This window comes from Scylla paramamosain, chromosome 16, assembly GCF_035594125.1.
Source record: "Scylla paramamosain isolate STU-SP2022 chromosome 16, ASM3559412v1, whole genome shotgun sequence".
Taxonomy (NCBI): domain Eukaryota; kingdom Metazoa; phylum Arthropoda; class Malacostraca; order Decapoda; family Portunidae; genus Scylla; species Scylla paramamosain.
In genome coordinates, this window is record NC_087166.1 from 10,190,001 (window position 1) to 10,212,558 (window position 22,558).

The 22,558-nt window shown below is 40.1% G+C and overlaps 1 protein-coding gene across 1 annotated transcript in view; it reads right to left on the reverse strand.

Annotated features, from left to right (window-relative positions):
• The window catches only part of LOC135107990 (opsin-5-like), a 66,315-nt gene that overhangs the window by 9,788 nt on the left and 33,969 nt on the right, over positions 1-22,558 (reverse strand). The window contains exons 6-8 of the mRNA XM_064018505.1: positions 22,161-22,336; positions 10,336-10,517; positions 54-145 (exon numbers count right to left, since the gene is read on the reverse strand). Of these exons, the coding sequence (XP_063874575.1) occupies positions 54-145; positions 10,336-10,517; positions 22,161-22,336 (450 nt within the window). The remainder of the gene's footprint in view (positions 1-53; positions 146-10,335; positions 10,518-22,160; positions 22,337-22,558) is intronic.

Below are 22,558 nucleotides of genomic sequence, written 5' to 3' on the forward strand. Positions count from 1 at the left end.
TCATGTGTGGTCGTGGTGAGGTGAAAGGTCAATTAGAGATACACTTGGCCTACCTGCCGCCTGAGCCTGTGTGTTCTCCTGCTTGGAGGTGCACCAACACAAGAGGGTCTCCAGGGCCTCGCACAGGATATCTTTCATCTGTTGCCTGCAGGAAGGAAGAAGAGGGGAAATTTAGACATAGCCCTTTCATTGCGGTATCCAACAATTCAGACCAGCAAAGGCAAGATGTTTACAAGCACGTACAGGAAGGAAAAGTGGGAATAAAAGTGTTTTCCAGTGTCTAATTCATATTATGGTTTAAAAATGGCTGTAGAACAAAAAAGAAACATCTCGAGTGGTATGCATTTAAAGCAAGGTGCGCCAAATAGCGGTCAAAGGATTAATTAAAGAAAAAAACTCGTAATTCTTTCGCCTCGTAAGATTCAGTAAAGGAAGAATCGAAAACGAAAGCGAGATATAATGACTGACCTCGTTAGATTCAAATACGACGATGAAAGATTGATAAAAGATTAATAATAAACAAACATTTTAATCCTTATTTATTGCTTGTTGGGAGGGACGCCGGAGGGAGAGTTAGACAAAGAAAGAAAATGAGTAATTCTCTGCCTTCATTAAGACTCAAGGGCAGGGAGGACAGATGATCGATAGACAGACAACGTACCAATCAATCTTCTGTTGCCTGCAGGAGGGGAAAAAAAAAAAAGCTAAACATGTAAAGAGAGAAAAGGAAAAGTTGAAATTCTCTGTCCTAATCGTGATTCAAACCACATTGGCCAGGGTGAAAAATCGTTAGATACTAAAGTTGGTAATTTAAGGATCCTCTCTCTCTCTCTCTCTCTCTCTCTCTCTCTCTCTCTCTCTCTCTCTCTCTCTCTCTCTCTCTCTCTCTCTCTCTCTCTCTCTCTCTCTCTCTCTCTCTCTCTCTCTCTCTCTCTCTCTCTCTCTCTCTCTCTCTCTCTCTCTCTCTCACACACACACACACACACACACACACACACACACACACACACACACACACACACACACACACACACACACACACACACACACACACACACACACACACACACACACACACACACACACACCAGCAAAATGCATTAAGGCGAAATTAAAGTCATGAATATTAAAGTGCAGTTCTTATCCAGTGACCTTCCTCTTGTAATAAAAGGCAAAGTATGTTTTTATTTCCTGCTGTTTAATCTTTGACATAATTTCCATTTTGTCTCATATTCGAATTTCACCAAAGGCATAACGTTATCTAGTTCCACATTAGAGTTTCCACTAAATGAGGGAGAGGAGAATATTGCCTCAACCCTCTCACTATCGCGTTCATTATGTTAATGTTCAGAATTGTGGAAAAATAAATTGTTTGCTTGGCGTTATTATTATTTTTTTCCGCATTAGGATTCTCGGTCACATTTGTCCTGTTAATATTCCGAACATTTTAATATAACTTGTTTGCATGGGCACAGAAAAGGGAGATTAGGTTATTGCTTGTATACTGTTGTTATTTTTTTACATTCGAATTCTCAAGAGAGGAAAGAGAAGGAAATTAATCAACCATCCCAGTGTCGTTTATCCTGTTGATATTGAGAGCTTTGTAAAATAAATTGTTTGCATGGACACGTAAAAGAGAAAATAGGTTCTTTTTTTCCTCGGATACATAATTATTCACTTAATTAACTCATACGGAACAATTTGATATGTTGCAGTAAAAAAAAATTGTTTAAAATGTTATAGGTAATCATAGGGAAAGATTTTCGTTCACCATTTTGTCTCTTTTCATTCATCTTTACTTTCATTCATCTAATTCACTCTTACAGAAATATTTAAGAACCTTTGTTAGAAAAATAGTTATCTAAAAGGTTATAGGTGATTATAGGGAAAAAAATATATAGTCTTGCATCTTTTTCGTTTTTCATCTCTCAAACTATTTTTTTTTTTTCAATTTCCCCGTGTATATTACTCTTGTGGAATTATTTAAGAGCCTGTACTAGAAAAATAATTGCCCATAATGTTGTAGGAAAAATTTCCGTCTTGCATCTTTCGTTTTTCATCCTGTAGGCCTTTTTTTCTTATTTACGATGGAGTTAAGAGACTGTAATAAAAAGATAATTGCCAAAAATACTAAATGTGATTACGTGTCAGGGAAAAAAAATTGGCTGTCAGTTTTAAAGGGCGCCGCACTCACGGCGCAGGCGACGAGTAGGTGGCGTCGCCATGGCAGTGACACCCTCCAAAAGAATTCCAGTCGCATTACATTCTTCACCTCTAATTGTACGCTCATTAGTGTTTATTTTTATTGCAGCAAATATAGATTTTCATAGACGTACAATGGTCTGGAAAATCATGTTACTTCCAAGGACATTTTCGGTGGTTTATAATAATTGAGGTATTAGTGTTTGGTAAATGTTGATGGATAAGTCTTTTAAATGCATCATGTTGGAATAGTACCCTCTCCCTCCAGGGGCAGGTAGAAGCAGTGAATTACGGGTTTGATCAGTGTTTTAGTGTATGACTGATTGATTAATGGTGGTAAATGTTCCAGCGGTGCCTGTGTGCGTAGCGGCGTATTGCTTGCTGAGGTAAAGACAAGTTCAGTTTGATGAATGTTCCGTAAATGTTAATCGTAAGATGTACTGAAATGTTAATGAATGCATCTGTAATGAGGGAGCCAGATTGAGTCGTTGCTGGATAAAATATAACACACAACTGAGTAAATGCAGTGCCATATTAACCCGTGGCAGCTCCCAAGGCTTCGAACTCCTCTGGTGAGCCCTGAGGCTTTAATCCAGTCAGCCTTATGGGTAATGCGCCACTGAGTAAATATTAATATATAATGAATAGATGCTGATAAATGATACAGAGGTATTCAACAAACGTTAGTTAATTATTTGGTAATGAAGTAACCACGTTGAGAAGTGGTTACTGAACTGCAAATAGCGTACACTTGAAAAAGAGTTCTTAAATGTTGATAAAACGCCGTATCAACATTCATTAAACGTTAATAAATACTTTGGTATCGAGCGAACAACAGTGAACCAAAGACAATACGCAGTTTGATGAATTTTAAACGTACTTTGATAAACGCTACAGAGATATTCAGTAAACGTTAGTAATGCCTTTGGTGACGAACGAACCACATTAACAAGTGGCTATTGAACTGAGACAACATGTATTTTGATGAATGTTTGATCAACTTAAATACATGCTTGCTTTAATAATGAACGAAGCATATTGATAAGTGGCTACTGAACTAAGGCCAATATACAGGATGAAAAATAATGCATGTACTTTGCCAGACGCCACGTTAATGTCCAATAAACGTTGATGATTGCTTCAGCAATGACGGAGTCACGTTACAATGGGAATTAACCAATAAATTCTCTTAACTGCTCTAATTAGTGAAAGATTACCGTGTCATTACCTGAAAGCTTGGCCCTTGTGGCGCTCACAGGAGGGTTGATTAGTGTGTTAATTAAGGTGAGAGAGAGAGAGAGAGAGAGAGAGAGAGAGAGAGAGAGAGAGAGAGAGAGAGAGAGAGAGAGAGAGAGAGAGAGAGAGAGAGAGAGGACCCTGCAGCAAGTTGAAATTACACTGAAGATTATAGAAAAAATAGAGAAAATATAAACACACACACACACACACACACACACACACACACACACACACACACACACACACACACACACACACACACACACACACACACACAACAACAACAACAACAATCAGCGTCGAGCAATAGTCCTGGAGATGACAGGAGAGGAGAAGGAGGAGGAGGAGGGAAAATGCCCTTCAGACCGGATTATTATTATTATTATTACTATTTTCCTTCCCAATTATTCTCCTGACGTGGACATAAATTATGTCCTCGTGTACTTGTTCTTGTCATTGTCCTCGTCGTCCCTTTCCTATTCTCGTGTCCTCTTTTTCTGTCATCCTGTCATTATTTTCCTCTTTTCCTGTCGTCTTGTCATTATTCTCCTCTTTTTCTTGCCCTCGTGTCATTGTTTTCTTATTTTCCTGTCCATGTCATAATTTTCATACCTTTTCCCTGTCTTTTCCGATTTTCCTGTTTTTTTTTTACCCTTTCTACCTGTCCGTTTTTCGTGTCTTTTCCCTGTCTTGTCCCGTTTTCCTGGTTTTCCCTGTCTACCTCCGCATCTCCTCGTCCTTTATTTCCTGTCATATAATCATCATCTTCCTTCTTGTCCTCGCCATGTCCTCTCTTTATTCCTGTCCTCGTTATGTCCTTTCTTTCTGTCCTTTATTCCTGCCTTCGTCATGTCCTCTCTTTCCTTCCCTCTTTATTTCTGTCCTCGTCATGCTCTCTCTTTCTGTCCTCTCTTTATTCATCTCTTTATTCTTTTTGCCCTGGCCTCGTTCTCTTCCTTATTCTCATCTCTTCCTCTCTTTAGATCCCCTTCCTCTTTGTTCCCAGTGTCCTTTGGTTACTCGTTTCGCTTTATTTTGTTTTGTTTTTCAAGTGTAGTAGTCTTTGCAATGATTCTGTTTCTGTGTCTTTTCGTCTTCCTCCTCCTCTTTCCCTGCCTCTTCTTCTTCTTCTGGTTTTCTTTTATATTGAATTTCTCTGTTGACCTGTTTTATTTCTTCATAACGAGTCTCCCACTTGTTATCTTCATTGTTATTATCATTGTTGTTCCTTTTTGATGTTATTTACTTTGGTTTTATTAAAGTCGTATGTTTTTTTTTTCTTTCTTTCTTTCTTTCTCTTAATGTCTTCCAATAAATTTTGTGTTATTCTTCCATTTCTTCTTCCTTTGTCGTGAAAGGGATTATTTGTCCTATCTATTTCCTCTTTTATCATGTTCCTTGTCTTCTTCCTCTTTTGTGATATAACTATTTTCCCTTTTTCTTATATTATTCCTTTCTATTTCTCGTTTTCCTCGTCCTTTGTAAGTCACTGACCTATTTTTTTTTTTTTTATTCTTTGGATGATATTATGTACCTCTCTCATTTGACTTGAATTCTTCTTTCCTTTCATTTAAGTAAATCTTCCAGAAAATTGTACGTTAATCTTTTACGTTTTGTTCGTTTGTCGTCAAAAGAATTATTAGTTCAGCTTATTATTTATTTTTTTCCTTTTATCTTGCACTTTGTCCTACTTTTCCATGTAAGTTGTTTATGTTTCATTAATCATTTGTTTTTCATTTCCTTTTTTCATTTCTCGTTTGTCGTCAAAAGAATTACTCTTTTCGTGTATTTCCTCTTTCATCATGCACCTCGCCTTTCTACTCTTCCATGTAAGTTGTTTATTTTTAATTTCTCCTTTGTTTTTTCCTTTTCTATTTTTTTTTTCATTTCTCCTCCTCCTGCATCTCTTTTGTAGTTTACTAATCTTTTTTTTTTTTTTATGACTTCGATAACACGCACATTTTCACCTGACATCTCATCTTCATCCACTGTTTCACTCGGCCAATCTCAATAACTCTCACTTTCTCATAATTCACAGACACAAGACTCTTTTACCTGTTTCCCTTCCCACAGCAGTCACTCGTCTCGTCCCGTGGTGAGATGAGTGCTAGTACGATGCATGGAAATGATGAGATGAGCCCACCGCCACTACACCTGCCACACACCTGGGAGACACCTGGCCATCATCACACCTTGCTGCAGGTAACTTAATTAGCACCCTTGGAACTTCACACAGGTTCTGCTTCATTAGAGAGCTGAAGTATCTCTCTTGGTCTTTCTCCTCTCCCTGATCCTCTTCCTTTCCTTTGTCCTTTTCGACCTCCTCCTCTTCCTCCTCCTCCTAACCGTCTACCTCTTCCCTTTCGTCTTTTTTCTCCTTCTCCCTCATTTTCATTTTATTTTTTTCTTCATCTGTCAATGCCATATCCTCTTCGACCTCACCTCCTCCTCCTCCTCCTCCTCCTCCTCCTCCTCCTCCTCCTCCTCCTCCTCCTCCTCCTCCTCCTCCTCCTCCTCCTCCTGCTGCTCCTCCTCGATCCCTTCTTCTTTGATCTCCCTGTCTTCCTTCGTTTCATTTTTCTCTTCTCCCTTTCATTTTTTTATAATAGTTTTATTTTCCATTAATGGCTTCTAAACCTCCTCTTCCTCCTCTCCCTCTTCTTCCTCTTATTCTCCTTCATTTTTGTTTCTCGTCCTTTTTCTTCTATTTTTTTCATATTTTCTTTTTTTCCTCTTTGGACTGGTTAAAATTTCCTCCTCCTCCTCTTCTTTCTTCTCTTCCTCCTGTAGGTGTAACGTTTCCCCCAAAGACAACGAGGCGTGGCTTGATAGAAGGGTCAGTCCTTATTAAGGGTTTCGCGGCCCGGGTTTGCCTCAGCGCCTTTCGTGTAGCAAGTTTGATGGGGTTTCCGATCGCCTTTGTCCCCTTACCACGGCCAGACGAGAAGGTATTACGGGAGGGGCGAAGGTGTGACGAGTGAAAGGCGGGAAAAGAACGAGGATGAACTGCAGGGCTTGGTGGTGGTGGAAGAGGATAAGAAAGAAGAAGAGGGGAAAAAAAGGGGGAAAAAAAGATGGTACGTGGAGGATATGAGATTTTTGATAATGTTCCTGTCCTTCGTGTATGAAGAAGGAGAGGAAGCAAGGAAGAAAGAGGAGAACGAGGAGAACGAGGAGAATGAGAATATACGAGTATAAATATGTTATCTTTGTTTGTTTATGACTAAAATTTATGAAGGAGGGAAAAGAAGAGCGAAGATGAGCAGGAGGGAGTGGAAGAGGAGAAGGATGAGGAAGAAGAAAAGAAAAAAAAAGAGTGTGTTAAGTATATGTTGTTATTAGTTTATGAATGAGTGAAAGTGTGATGAGTGAAGGAAGGAAAAAAAAACGAGGATCAGCAGGAGGAGAAGATGGTGGAGGAGGATGAGGAGAAGAGAATAAAAGAAAAGAAAGGGAAAAAGGAAGGTGTGTTGAGGTTATACAAGTTCAGATAGTTTCAATTGTTCGTTTGTGAAGAAAAGGAAGAAGGAAGAAGGGGAGAGGAAAAGAAGAAGAAGGAAAAGGAGAATATACGAGCATAAATATCAGTTATCTTTGTTCGTTGATGATTTGAATTTATGATAACTGGAACTCCAAGATGAAAGAAAGAAACAAAGAAAGAAAAGGCGGGAAGAGGATCAGAATAAAAGAAAAAAGAAAACGTATTAAATAATCAAGGTATACCAGGAATGTAAAGAAGAATAGGTGCAAGCTGACAATGTGAAAAAAGAAAAATTCATATCGTTGTATGAAAATTAATGCAAAAAAAACAACATAGAGAGAGAGAGAGAGAGAGAGAGAGAGAGAGAGAGAGAGAGAGAGAGAGAGAGAGAGAGAGAGAGAGAGAGAGAGACTAGGAAGAACATGCATCATTTGTGTTTCTACTTTTTACGTCAAGGCCTCAGTAGTAGTGGTGGTGGTGGATGTGGTGGTGGTGGTGGTGGTGGTGCATTAGGTACAGGCGAGGAAAGGAAGGAAAACCATGTCAGCTAAATATTAAACACATCTCCTTGTATTTTCTTATTTTCATCCACGAAAGAGTTTCATAATTCAAACCTTCCTGAAGACTTGATGGACAGCCAAATACTTCTCTTTGTGGTTACTTTTTCGAGGTGGTAATACTGGCGGATACACACACACACACACACACACACACACACACACACACACACACACACACACACACACACACACACACACACACACACACACACACACACACACACACACACACACACACACACACACGCTCGCTCGCTTTTCTCTCTCTCTCTCTCTCTCTCTCTCTCTCTCTCTCTCTCTCTCTCTCTCTCTCTCTCTCTCTCTCTCTCTCTCTCTCTCTCTCTCTCTTTATTTATGCAAATCTACATCATATGTGTTTACAGAGTTGCTGTATATATACTTTACATATTTAATACAACAAATTAGGCTAAAGAAGTCACTGTTAATGCCTTCTATCTGAAAGCCTTTCTCTGTCCTGTCTGTAACAGCCACACATTCACTGCAGTCTTGAACTGCTGTCTGCTCCATCCCTCAACACTTGGCTGCACGGTAACAAACGCGTTCCACCAGCCGATGTTTGTGTTCAGAAATTGTCTTTGCTGGTGCCACGTTCTGCACCTGGGCTGGAGCAGCTCCCCAGGGGCACTCTCTCTCTCTCTCTCTCTCTCTCTCTCTCTCTCTCTCTCTCTCTCTCTCTCTCTCTCTCTCTCTCTCTCTCTCTCTCTCTCTCTCTCTCTCTCTCTCTCTCTCTCTCTCTCTCTCTCTCTCTCTCTCTCTCTCTCTCTCTCTCTCTCTCTCTCTCTCTCTCTCTCTCTCTCTCTCTCTCTCTCTCTCTCTCTCTCTCTCTCTCTCTCTCTCTCTCTCTCTCTCTCTCTCTCTCTCTCTCTCTCTCTCTCTCTCTCTCTCTCTCTCTCTCTCTCTCTCTCTCTCTCTCTCTCTCTCTCTCTCTCTCTATATATATATATATATATATATATATATATATATATATATATATCATAATATAATAAAATATTCGAACTATTCATATTTCGCCTGAATCTATTCATCCATTCATATTCCTGTATCAAAGAGAGAGAGAGAGAGAGAGAGAGAGAGAGAGAGAGAGAGAGAGAGAGAGAGAGAGAGAGAGAGAGAGAGAGAGAGAGAGAGAGAGAGAGAGAGAGACCTTTCCCTACTAAAATCCCACATTCTTGAGTATCTCGGGCTATACTTAGGAGGAGAAAGATGTTGAATCCACGTAAACCAAGGGATTCAAGGGACAAATAAGAAGATTCCCAACACATTTACGTAGACGGAGCTGAAGAGTTTCTCGCACGGAGTTCATATGATACGAAGCACTTTTTTCATCTCCTTAAGTGCATATAGACTCGTCACGCCAAGACGCAAGGGAGAGATTAATGAAAACAACAACACATGGACGAAAAATAAAGAAAGGCCACGTAGATTAATGAAATAAAGAAAACTAAGACCACATAGACAAAATGAAAAAAAAAAAAGCCGCATAGACGGAAAAAATAAGGAAAAAAGACCACATAGACGAAAGATAAAAAAAAAAAAAAATTAAGACCATGCTTTGCTTAGTGAAGTGAGGTAAATGAAGTCTTCTGCTCGGCGACGCTATAAGGAAGGAAATATGTGTGTGTGTGTGTGTGTGTGTGTGTGTGTGTGTGTCGGCAGTGTGACAGTTTGAGGATGGGAAATTGATGTAAGTCTGTCTTGGTGGTACTGTAGTAGTGGTGGTGGTGTGATGGTGGTGGTGATGTTGAAGTATTAGTAGCAGGAAGGTACAGGAAAGGGAAAGGGTGCCGGAAGTGGTGGAGGGTCAGTGGCAAGGGAATGAGAGTAAATGGGAACGAAGGTAGGGTGATGAAAACGAAGGAGAGAGAGAGAGAGAGAGAGAGAGAGAGAGAGAGAGAGAGAGAGAGAGAGAGAGAGAGAGAGAGAGAGAGAGAGATAGAGAAGGAAAGGGGAGCATGAGGCAACCAGCAAAAAGAAAAGAAAAAAAAAACTATTGTATTTCACACGCTTAACACTTAGGTGGAAACACACTTACACCAAGAGGGCTTTCGTCATGTAGGTGTTGCAGCGAAACTGAAGACAATACAATGAAAAAGGTTTATCCTCTCTTAAGAACTGTTTTCAGAGGCTATAAGGATGATCCATTGTGTTCCCCTGGGCGTCTTCTCTCAAAAAATGGAGAATCCTTATTAAATTACCGCTAGAATTAAAAAAAAAAATGTCTTGGAACCCACAATAACTTCCTATAACATGAATTATTTTAAACAATGAGTATCAGGATGTCTCTGTACACTTGTCTTGGTTTTGGCTGTGGATGAGGATGGCAGATGGAAATAGATAAGTGTGTTTCATGCAGCTTCCCTTATTTCCTTATGCTCTTGTATCTTTTCCTGATTTACTTTTATGGAAACGGCAACTTAATGAGCACTTGTACCCGTTCGTATGTCCTTTTCCTGCCATCTTCACACGTAACAGAAAACTAGAGCCTTTTAAAAAAGTAAAGGTAAGACATTCGCCTCGCCAACTTCCAAGACTAAAAGAAACACGAACTTACTTCCCTGTGCACCTCTATAATGCAGTGTGCTCAATATTTCATTCCATTTACTTGTAAACTCTGGAACTCCCTACCTGCTTCTGTATGGCCTTCCAACTCTTTCAAGAGGGAGGTTTCAAGTCACTTAATAATTTTAGTATAATACTTTCGGCTTCATTATTTATAGATTGGCATTTCAGTGGCTTGTGTTTTTTTCTTTCTTTTTTGTACATCTTGGTCAGAGCCTCTCCTACTTGGAAAAAAAATGCGTGACCAACTCACACGTCACCTTCCCTTACCTGTATCTGGCGTTGACGAAGACGTAGACGATAGGATTGTAAGCGCAGGATGACTTGGCGAGGAGGACGGGAGCGAGGGCGAAGTAGACAGGCGCCTCCCGTCTCACTAAGGCGTAGGAGACAGAGACCACGGTGTAGGGGAGCCACGCCACCAGGTAACCCAGGCACACGAGCGCTGACACCTTCGACAGGAAAATATTAAAAAAGTGTTCAGATTTCATTTCAGTTCACCCTTTCACTGTTACGTTTATTTTTCGCTAGCGTTTAGAATATTGTAGGAAATATTTGCCTGGACACAGAGAGAACAGGGAATAAGTTAATTTTGTCTTCTTTTGGTTATAGAGACTGAATTAAAAGCCCTTTCACTTCTATGCTTGTTCTTGGTTAACGTTCAGAAAATTGTAGGAGATTTGCAGACACAGAAAAACAAAATGGGAAGTTGATTTCATGTATTTGTAGATTACGGAACTATTTAAGCGACTATTGAAAAGAAAAATATAGTTGTCTGAATTTTCCAGTTGATCATAGGAAAATTCTATCGTGTAGTGAAAGAGTTACTCCGTCACAAGGCTGGACAAGGACGAGGAAAGCAATAAAAAGAGAAAAGCAAGTCTCAAAAAAAAAAGTATGAAAAATTATAAAGATATGAAAAGTGTTAAAAAGGATCCTCAGGTGTCAATTTATATGTAAAGTGAAGGGAACGAGGGTATGAAAAAAGAAAAAAGAAAAACATTAAAAATAAAGGTGATAAAAAAGTGAAAAGATCCTTGGGAGTCAGCTAACTCGTCTACAGGCTGGTAAAAAAAAAAAAAAAAAAAGATATATATATATATATATATATATATATATATATATATATATATATATATATATATATATATATATATATATATATATATATATATATATATATATAATATATATGAAAAGAACAGATGTCAGTTGTCATAAATAATTAAAAGGAAAAACTATTTAAATGAATCTAAAAAATATTACAAACTAAAAACAAAACAAAAATAATGAAAAACACTCACCCGGAATGAAAGTTTTAGAGATCACGTGTTAGAGGAAGTAAAAAAAAAACGGTGAGAAAATAGTAAGTTGTCGAAAACTATTGAAAAATAGAAGTGTTGAATATTGTCTACAAAATATTAAAAAACTTTAAAGATATTGAAGCAGTTCCTCGAGTATCGAAACATAAGAGATTAAATGTTAAAACAATAAAAAACAAAAAAAAAATACGAAATATTAAAAACCATGAGAATGAAAAAAAGAAAAAAAGGCTTCTCGTATAAAGATCGTAAAAGATCAAGCGTCAGGGGAAGTGAGAATATTAAAAAGCATAAAACAAAGTACTGGAGAAGACTGTCGGGGTGTCACGTAATTGAGAAGGCGAGTGACAGAGTACGAACGTGAAAAAAAAAAAAATCCATGAGGTGCCAGAAAAATTATAAAAAAAGTGGAGAAAAATAAAAACTACTGCAGTGTTGAAAAAAAAGGTTCTTGAGATGTCCAATTATCATCCGTCATTTGGTTACTCAAGAGTTACGAAAATAATAGAAGACGTATAATAAAAAGGAAATAAAAGAAAGAAATTCGATCGTTAAAAGTATAAAAGTATTGAAAAAGTTGACCAAGTTTCCAGTAATCTGTTATTTTGTCAGGCACTAGTTATGGAAATATTAAAAGATGTGTGAAAAAAAAGAAAAAAGTTGAAAAAATGAAAACATTGAAGAAAAGTTGTCGAGGTTTCTGTTAATCCGTCTGTAGTTTAGTGAAGAGTTATGCAGATATTAAAAGATATATGATAAAAAAAAAGAGACCAAAGAAAGAAAACGAAAAAGAAAGAGAGGAACTCGTTTAAAAAGATAAAAAAAAAAGACATGCAAAAGTTGTCGAAGTCTCCAGTAATCCAGTTGTTTTAGCCATGGGACACGAAATTAATGTGTTACCAAGGATTAAATAAAAAGTTTACTTCATCGCTCTCCCCCTTCTAACAAACAGTTGTGAAAGGAACAGACTAAATAAAATTCTCAGGTATTGCATTCTTTTCAGGTACGTCTCATGGCTTCACGGCTCTCTCTCTCTCTCTCTCTCTCTCTCTCTCTCTCTCTCTCTCTCTCTCTCTCTCTCTCTCTCTCTCTCTCTCTCTCTCTCTCTCTCTCTCTCTCTCTCTCTCTCTCTCTCTCTCTTTTAATCCTTTCTTTCCCGCTCTTTTCTTATATTTTTACATGTCAGAGAGGCAGACCTAGCAAGAGCACATTTGCTCTCTCTCTCTCTCTCTCTCTCTCTCTCTCTCTCTCTCTCTCTCTCTCTCTCTCTCTCTCTCTCTCTCTCTCTCTCTCTCTCTCTCTCTCTCTCTTGCAACCCCTGCTTTCTCTCGTTTTTTTTATTTTTTCCTATATTTCAACATGTCATGCGGACCGACCAGAGGTACAAAACACAGAAAAGTATTAAAAATTGCCCATGCAGAGTGTAGCCCCCTAAAAGAAAAAAAAAAAAACAAGAATCAAGGGAGTTAACCAGTTTAGTTCCCTTTTATTCCAGTTTCACCCCACTTCCCTCGCCAACCTCTCCCTCCTGACACCAAAACGCAGTCACCTTTCCTGTTAGTCCTGCCTGAATTTTAATGCCTTTTCTACGCAAGGGTAACAACAAAAGAAAACTACAAAGAATAAGTTCACTGAAGCTGCCAAAAGAGAATAGTCTAGTTTACGCAGCCTTGCCTTAACCTTTGCCTCTCAGAACGCCTCAGGGTAGTAACGGGCTTACCTTACCTGTCTCCTTTAGGGTCTAACACCACCTGTTTGTTTTTTCACTCGCTATTTTTTTTTTCTTTTTCTCATGTAGTGACAAACGTAGTGAAATTTTTTAGAAAAGAACGAGGGATAAAAAAATGTGGGTGGAAAGAATAAGGTTAAGAAAAGATTGAGAAGAGAGGAAGTGAAGAAAAAGAGCGAGGTTAAGAGTTTTCAAGTGTTTAGTTGGCTTCTTTTCATCATTTTTTAGTTGTCCTTCACCGCACCTCCTCTTACATGATGTTTAAGACGTTTAATTAGCTTTTGTCAACAGGTTTTTTAGTTCCTCTTGACTGAAATCCGTCTTGCATCGTGCTTCAAGTGTTTACCCAGCTCTTTTTCCACGGTTTTATGTTCCCCTTAAGCAAAATCTGTCTTGCATTGTGTTTAAGGCGATTGATTTTTTTTTTTTCACCAGTTTTAAATTTTCCTATACCAAAACACGTCTTAGATTGAAAAAGAAAAGCTGCGTATATTTTCTAATGTAGCTGATGACAAACGTAGTAAAAGTTTCTAAGGTGTGTTGAGAGTGTTTAGTTTGCTATTTTTTTTTTTTCCACCAGTTTGTTTTAGCTTCCCTTGACCAAAAACCCGCCTTACATTGAAAAGAAAAAAAGAAACTAGCCGTCCATCACAGTATCTTGTGATCACCATTTCCCCGCCGCCTTGCCACAGCGTTATGTAACTCCTGGTGTCTGGCTGTCCCTTCCACCTCAGGCTTCAAGACACTTATCTTCCATCTTTGGATGATCCTTTTTGGTCTTTCTTTAGAGACTGGTACTCAGTGGGCGTTTTTTCCGCTTGTTTCGTTGCCCTTTTCTAGTGCCCCTCTAACGTAACAAATTTCACTGACTTGATCTCAGAAATAAATAAAAAATGTACATGGTAATATCCTTCCGCTTACGTAATCGTTTCTCTATTGCCTTGCCACAAATATACCTCCTTGTGTCTTGCTCTTCCTTACATCTCACTGACTTAACCTCAACGTAAATAAATAGAAGAAACGTACATCGCAATATTCTTACAAGTGCTTAATCATTTCTTTCTTGCCATAGATATAACTCCTTGTGACTTTCTCTCTCTCTCTCTCTCTCTCTCTCTCTCTCTCTCTCTCTCTCTCTCTCTCTCTCTCTCTCTCTCTCTCTCTCTCTCTCTCTCTCTCTCTCTCTCTCTCTCATCTCACTTAACCTCCTTAAAAGTAAATAAATGAAAAGAAATATCCATCACAATATCCTTACAAGTGCTTAATCATTTTTCTCTTGCAATACATATGATTCCTTGTATCTAACTCTCTCTTCAATCTCATTTAATTAACGAAACATTAAAAAACTACATCACAATAACTTTTCATACACGTAATCATAATCATAACTTTCCTATTACTTTGCCATGGATCTTTGTGTCTGGCTGTATCTTTGTGTCTGGCTCTCCTTTCCACCTCGTTCACTTAATCCCTTTAGGGTCTGGTTAATTAAATGCTCTGGATCAACGGGGGTCTTCCATAAACATGAATTAAACTCCCGGATATCCCTAATTAAATGTTAGACTTCGTGAGAGTATGAATGTGTTCCTTTCTTTTTCATATTCCCTCTCTCTCTCTCTCTCTCTCTCTCTCTCTCTCTCTCTCTCTCTCTCTCTCTCTCTCTCTCTCTCTCTCTCTCTCTCTCTCTCTCTCTCTCTCTCTCTCTCTCTCTCTCTCTCTCTCTCTCTCTCTCTCTCTCTCTCTCTCTCTCTCTCTCGTGTGTGTGTGTGTGTGTGTGTGTGTGTGAGAGAGAGAGAGAGAGAGAGAGAGAGAGAGAGAGAGAGAGAGAGAGAGAGAGAGAGAGAGAGAGAGAGAGAGAGAGAGAGAGACTAAAGGCAAGATATCATCACTTCTCCTCCTCCTCCCTTTCATCCTCCCTTTCTCTCTTCTCTCACATCCTTTCATGCCGTATTTCCTCGTCCCCCTTCCTCCATCCCTTCTCCCTTTTCATCTTATCCTCTTCTTGCCCTCCCCTCTCCGTCTCTCCCCTCATAAATCCTTATCCTCTTACTAATACCACCTTCACTCTTCCCTCCTCCTCCTCATCCTCTTGCCCTCCCTCCTGTTCTTCACCTGTCCGCTAGTTTCTTGCCTGTCACCCCATCACCATTGCCTTTAAGCCTAACCACTTATGTTATCTTCCTCTTTTTCTACTTCTTCTTCTTCTTCTTCTTCTTTTTGTCGTTATTGTTGTTGTTGATCTTTCTTTTTCATCTCTTTTTCTTCTCTTTCTTTTCTTCTCTTTCTTCTTCTTCTTCTTCTTCTTCTTCTTCTTCTTCTTCTTCTTCTTCTTCTTCTTCTTCTTCTTCTTCTTCTTCTTCTTCTTCTTCTTCTTCTTCTTCTTCTTCTTCTTCTTCTTCTTCTTCTTCTTCTTCTTCTTCTTCTTCTTCTTCTTCTTCTTCTTCTTCTTCTTCTTCTTCTTCTTCTTCTTCTTCTTCTTCTTCTTCTTCTTCTTCTTCTTCTTCTTCTTCTTCTTCTTCTTCTTCTTCTTCTTCTTCTTCTTCTTCTTCTTCTTCTTCTTCTTCTTCTTCTTCTTCTTCTTCTTCTTCTTCTTCTTCTTCTTCTTCTTCTTCTTCTTCTTCTTCTTCTTCTTCTTCTTCTTCTTCTTCTTCTTCTTCTTCTTCTTCTTCTTCTTCTTCTTCTTCTTCTTCTTCCTCTTTCATTTTACTTACTACTACTACTACTACTACTCCACGTCAGTTTCCTTCGTCAGGAGGAAATTACCCCCCTCTCCTCTCCCTTCTTTCTTCCTGCAGCATTAATTTTCCCGGAAAGGAATGGTTTAAAGATCTGAATTTTTCTTTTTATAGATTTTCAATTTTCTTTGATTTTTATTTATTTGTTTATTCATTGAGAGGAATGTGTTTCTCTCTCTCTCTCTCTCTCTCTCTCTCTCTCTCTCTCTCTCTCTCTCTCTCTCTCTCTCTCTCTCTCTCTCTCTCTCTCTCTCTCTCTCTCTCTCTCTCTCTCTCTCTCTCTCTCTCTCTCTCTCTCTCTCACTCCACACTCCCAGCCATAGATGTAAGTCAATAAAAAAAATCATTTCACTCTCTCCCCTTCGCATACTTTAATAATTCAAACGGCGACTAATGAAAATGACAGCCGTAAGATTCATCCTTTTGTTCGCACCCTCCCGCCGTGCCCTAATGGATCCCTGAATTCTTGATCGTTCGCCTTAACTTCCCTTTAATTACGCCTCGAGAAATGTAAGGAAGGGAGAGAGAGTGGTGGGCTTCTGTTAACTTTTTTTTTTCCAGGAGCGACGCGACAGACAACCTCCCTCTTCTGTTGCGTGGGCGACACTAAGCTTCTTGTATTCCTTTACCCTTCTTGGGCGCACTTAAATGTCCGTTTTCTATTGGCGAATGTCACGAGGGAGCAGGAGGCAGGGGAAATTTTAAATGTAATCCTCTTAACAAATCGTGAATCGTATAATCTCTAGTACTTTAATCAGGGAGAGAGTGACTCCGGCTCAGTGGTTCCGTGGCTCTCCGGTACATCCTGGGTCATGGTTTAGATGTAGATTGCACTTTGATATCCAGTTCACGTAGAGAGAGAGAAAGTGGATCAATTTAGAGAGAGAGGTGCGTAATGATATCTCGCAATCCTAACCTTCGCTGTATAACCTTGCTGCGATGATATGGTTCTGTCTTACTTTTAACGCTATATCTTTTAAGTGGGGAGCAAAGGGGTTGGTGACCTGATACCGCGCTCACAGCTGCCAATTTTTATTCTTTAGGCTCCTCGAGGGCTTAAATAAAACTGAATCTTTATGACCTCCTTGCTGCGATGCTGACTCATTACCATATTCTGAAACACCCCGCGCTGCACCTCCACTTCTTTCAAAAGGCTCTAATTGAAGTTACGCGGGTTTTCAAGGTTGTTTTTATGGTTCTAGTAACAGATTAGCAAGATTTCTGCACTACTATCAAGAGAAACACTGCTGAGAACCCGGCTAATCATCTCTGTGACCTTGGCAAACAGTCGTATTGAGAGAGCAGAGCGTTTCAGAATACGCTCCTCAGTTTCACTTTTTAACGCTTTTTGTTTCATACATGAAGGCGCAGAGTGATGGTGACCTAACATCATACCCACATCTGGCAGCTTTTCATTCTCCTTTGGACTAAAATAGATGAAGGAGCGGAAGACTCTAAACCGTAATTAAGAAAAAAAAAAGAAAACAGTTTAAAGTCTTCGTCATTTAATTAAGTCTTTTTTTTTACCTTCTACCGTCAGGGATCACCACGGCGTACCAACCTTCTCCACCTTGCTCATTCTTCTGCGTCCTCTTCATTCACACCCATTACAAGCATGTCTTCCTTCACTACACCAATCTTCCTCTCTTCCTCCTCATCCCCACACACACCTCGTCTCAGTTCCTGACACTCGCACCAGCTTAGCTCGCCTCTACCCTACTCGTGTTGTGCCTCTGTCACTGGTGTGTTAAGATTGTACCTTTTGAGTAGGAGAATAAAGTAAATTTAAAACGCTCATATGTATTTCTTCTTCCTCCTTCTCCTCCTCTCAGCCTTTCCTATCACATTCCATAACTGTTCTTCCGTGCTGCATAAAGTCTTTCCTTTGACCTTGCTTTCCTTTCTCTTGTAACTCATAAAACCTGTAGTGGCAATAGTATAGTTACATAGACAGTCTCGTCAGGTCCAGTAGGGCTGTTGCTGTCTGTTTTACCCTTGTACTCCTCCTCCTCCTCCTCCTCCTCCTCCTCCTCCTCCTCCTCCTCCTCCTCCTCCTTGACACCAAAACCCAACAGCCTCCCAGTCAAATAACGCTGGAAAAAGATGAAAACTCAATCTTCAGGACGAGGACACGGATCCTATTCTGCTACTACGCCCTTGAAGAAGGTGACGGAAGGAAACTCTTCTCACCCACTGCCTCTCCTTCCCTGTGGCTCATTGGTACACTTCTCACGTCACACATTCCTTTCCGTGGGTTCGAATCCTGCTGTTAATTATCTTAGCCTTATGAGGAGTCTTTTTTATGCACGGCTGGTGAAGGATGGAGGTGAGGTAAGCGCTGAAAGAGGTACTAAAGAAGACGATGAAGGAGACACAGAAGGAAGACGATGAAGAAAAACTGAAGTAGGCACAAGACATTGAAAGAGACACAAGAAAACACTGAAGAAGACACACAAGACACAGAAGAAGGCAATGAAAGAGTAGCATCGTATCACAAGGATCTCACCACGCCCTTGGCAGTCTCAAGCACCTCAAGACACATCTCCTCATGTTTCTGGGTCGATAAGAGGCGGCAGCAGTGATCACCAGGGAGATAACTCGTTTGTGTACATGTCATCAGAGGGATTAGGTTAGATTAGACTAGGTTAGGTTGTTAGGTATGTTGAGTTAGATTCGGTTAGGTTAGAGGTTAGTCTCAGCACATGTAATAAGGGCCCTGTGTTGTGCGTGCAGAGGTTTAAGTGATTGAATGGAGTTAGGTTTGGTTAAGTTAGGTTAGTCTCAGTACTTGTGGTCAGAGTGTCATATTGTAAAGAGGTTCAAGTGATAGATGAGATTATGTTTCATTTTCTCGTTTTCGTTCTTATCTTCGTCTTGTCTCTCTTCTTGATTTGTCTCTCCTCGTCCTCTCTTCGTTTTAGTCTTTCTAGTTTTCTTCTTTTTGTTTCTCTTTCCCCTCGTTATCTTCCTTTTCTTTCTACTTTTATTCTCCTATTTCTCTTTGTTCTCCTTGTCTTCTTCCCTCTAGTTCTCTTCCTCGTATTTGTCTTCGTTCTCTTCCTTGTCTTACTTATTCATGTTCTCTTCTTCCTGTTTCTCTTAACCCATCAATTCTCTTCTTTCTTGTTCTCTTCGTACTCTTCGCCATCGTTCTTATCCTTCTCTTCCTCCTCTTACTCCCCCTCCTCCTCCTCCTCCTCCTCCTCCTCCTCCTCCTCCTCCTCCTCCTCCTCCTCCTCCTCTGCTACCTCACTTTAACCTATTTCCTCTCAATCCTCTCTTTTTCACCCTTTCCTTCTCCCCTTCAAACCCTTTCTTATCTCCCATTTCCTATTTCCTCCATGTATTTCCTCTCTTTTCATCTCCCCTTCCCTCCTCCTGACTGTCTCGTTGCTACTCTCTCTTTCTTATTTCCTCTCTTTTCCCTCTTTTTTATCAGCTCTTTTTAATTTTTTACCTTACCTCCTTCCCCTCCGCCGCCGCCACCACCACCACCACCACCACCACCACCACCACCACCACCACCACCACCACCACAAACAAAACATTCTAGCCCCCTTCTCCTTCACACACTTCCGTTTCTCTCTCCACCTTCCACCACCACCACCACCACTACTACACAATGCCTCTGTCTCTCCACCTCTCCACAACAACACTCTCTCCACCAACACCTTTCTCTCCCCTTCTCCACCATCTGCGCTTTGTCCTTCTCCTCCTCCTCCTCCTCCTCCTCTTTCTCTCCTTCACTCTTCTTTCATCTCCGGTCCGTATCTCTCTATCCCTCCTCCTCCTCCTTCTCCTCCTCCTCCTCCTCCTCCTCCTCCTCCTCCTCCTCCTCCTCCTCCTCCTCCTCCTCCTCCTCCTCCTCCTCCTCCTCCTCCTCCTCCTCCTCCTTCTCCTCCTCCTCCTCCTCCTCCTCCTCCTCCTCCTCCTCCTCCTCCTCCTCCTCCTCCTCCTCCTTCTCTCTTTCAGTCCTCTTTCATCTTCTTTTCTTCATCTTCTCTTTTCTTCTCTTCATCTAGTATTTTATTTCTTTTTTTTATCTCTATTCTCTTTCCTTATCATATTTGTATTTTATCGTATCTGTTCATCTTCTTTTCCTTATCTCCTTATTTTCCTTCTCTTCATTTTCTTTTTTTCATTCCTTACCTTTTTAGATTTCTCATTTTCTGCGTCTTTCTATTGCTGTATTTTTCTTCATAATCTCTTCTCTTCCTCTTCCTCTTCTATTTTTTTTACACACAAATGTTTTCCTTACTCGTCTTATTTTCTTTTTCGTTTTCTTTTCTCTTTCCTCTTTATTTCCTTCCTGTCTCCTGTATTTTTGTTTCTTCCTCTTTTTATCGTTCTATTTCTATCTGTTTCCTTTCCTCCCTTCTCCCTCTTTCTCTCACACACACACAATAATGTCTTTCTTCTTTATTCCTCATCTATTTCCTCTTGTCCTCCTCCTCCTTTATTGTAGCTAGACTTATTACCTTTTATTATTTTCTCTTTTCTCTTCTTTCCTTTGCTACGTCTTTCTTTTATTCTTTCCATCTTCAACTTTATCACAATTACCTTTTTTTCATCTCCCTGTTAGTCTTTAGTTTTCCTTTTTTTCTTTTTTATTTCTCTATTACTTCATCTTTCCTCTATTCGTTTTATTCACTTCACTTTTATCACCTTATTCTGTCATTTTTCTTCTTTTCCCTTTCTGTTTCCTGTTTGCTTTACTTCATCTTTCCTTTGTTTTGTTTTGTTTTTTCCATCCTTCTCTACCTCTTTTACTTCTCCCTCGTTCTATTTATTTTTCCTTCCTTTCCTTCCTGTTCTGTTTGCTTTATTCTTTCATCATCCCTTATTCCTCCCATCTTTTCCACCTATTTACCTTTCCCTTGTTCTTTTGTTTTTCTTCTTTTTTCTTTCTGTTTGTACTTTATTTATTCTTTTACTCTCTACTCCTTGCGTCCTCCTCGTCTTCCTTCTTCTACGTTATTTTATTCTTTCTTATTCATTTATTTAAATCCCACCCATTCCTTTTTTTCTCTCTGTTTTTCGTTTCTTCACTCCTTTCCTTTTCTTCTTTTCATCCTATTTTACTTTAATTATAATTACGCTTTTTATTACTCATTTATTATCTTACTTTCCTTTTTATTTCTCTCTCTTTGTTCCCTCTTTTACTACTCCACCCTTTCTCTATCCCTTTTGTTATTCTAAATCTTCATCACAGTTATGTTCTTACTCCTCTTCATCACCGTTTGCACGTTCATTGTCGTATCACCTAGTCAGCTTCCCTTTCTTCTTTCCTTCCCTTCTCTTCCCTTCCCTTCTCTTCCCTTCCCTTCCCTTCCCTTCCCTTCCCTTCCCTTCCCTTCCTTTCCTTTCCTTCCTTTCCCTTCTCGTCTTTTGCAACCCTTGTCTTACGTGCTGCTACCTCTACATAAACTCAGACCTTTTTTTTTCTTTTCATCCCCACCTTGTTTCCTCTTCCTCCTCTTCCTGCTCCTGTTTTTCTTTTCCCCTGTTTCCTCCTTTCTTACGTTATTGTCATTCCCATGATCAAATTCATTGGAACCACTTTGAATATGAGTGTGTGTGTGTGTGTGTGTGTGTGTGTGTGTGTGTGTGTGTGTGTGTGTGTGTGAGTGTGTGTGTTTTTCCACCCTGTATCGTGGCCTTGATGGTACAGGTGTCTCGGGATTGCTCCTAAGTCAGGCTTTTTAGAACGGCATATCTTGTAGGAAAAAAGCAAACACACACACACATACACACACACACACACACACACACACACACACACACACACACACACACACACACACACACACACACACGATAAGATAAAATAAAATAAAAAATTCAGTCTTTCCATCTTCGTCTTGGTGCTTTTACTGTTATTTCTGCTTACTTAGGCAAGCTTTCTCCTCTTGTTCCTCTCCTCCTCTTCTCTTCCTCCACCTCCATTCATTGTCATATTTTTCATTCATCACTGGCCGCTATTACATTACTGCTTTCATTAACTCTCTCTCTCTCTCTCTCTCTCTCTCTCTCTCTCTCTCTCTCTCTCTCTCTCTCTCTCTCTCTCTCTCTCTCTCTCTCTCTCTCTCTCTCTCTCTCTCTCCTTTATTATCATTTTCTATGTCCAGTTTTTTTCCCATTAGCTATCGTTGTCTTCATGTCCTCCTCCTCCTCCTCCTCCTCCTCCTCCTCCTCCTCCTCCTCCTCCTCCTCCTCCTCCTCCTCCTCCTCCTCCTCCTCCTCCAGACACTATACTCCCCAGAAATATGCCATCTCCATTACTTCCACCACCACCTTCAGGAGACTCACCAGGGTCAGTTGAAGCTCGGTGCGTCCCTGGGAGCCTCCAGATCGCTTGGCCATGATCATCTTCTTGCGGTGATTGCGCTTCACCATCAGCAGGATCTCCAGGTAGCACCAGAACATCACCATGAAGGGCACCACCACCACCATCACCACCACCGCCAGGATGTATACTTGCGTGGCTGTGATAGAGAGAGAGATAGGGTGTGATAAGTGGTGGTGGTGGTGGTGGTGGTGGTGGTGTTTGCTGAGAGAGAGAGAGAGAGAGAGAGAGAGAGAGAGAGAGAGAGAGAGAGAGAGAGAGAGAGAGAGAGAGAGAGAGAGAGAGAGAGAGAGAGAGAGAGAGAGAGAGAGAGAGAGAGAGAGAGAGAGAGAGAGAGAGAGAGAGAGAGAGAGATAAGTGG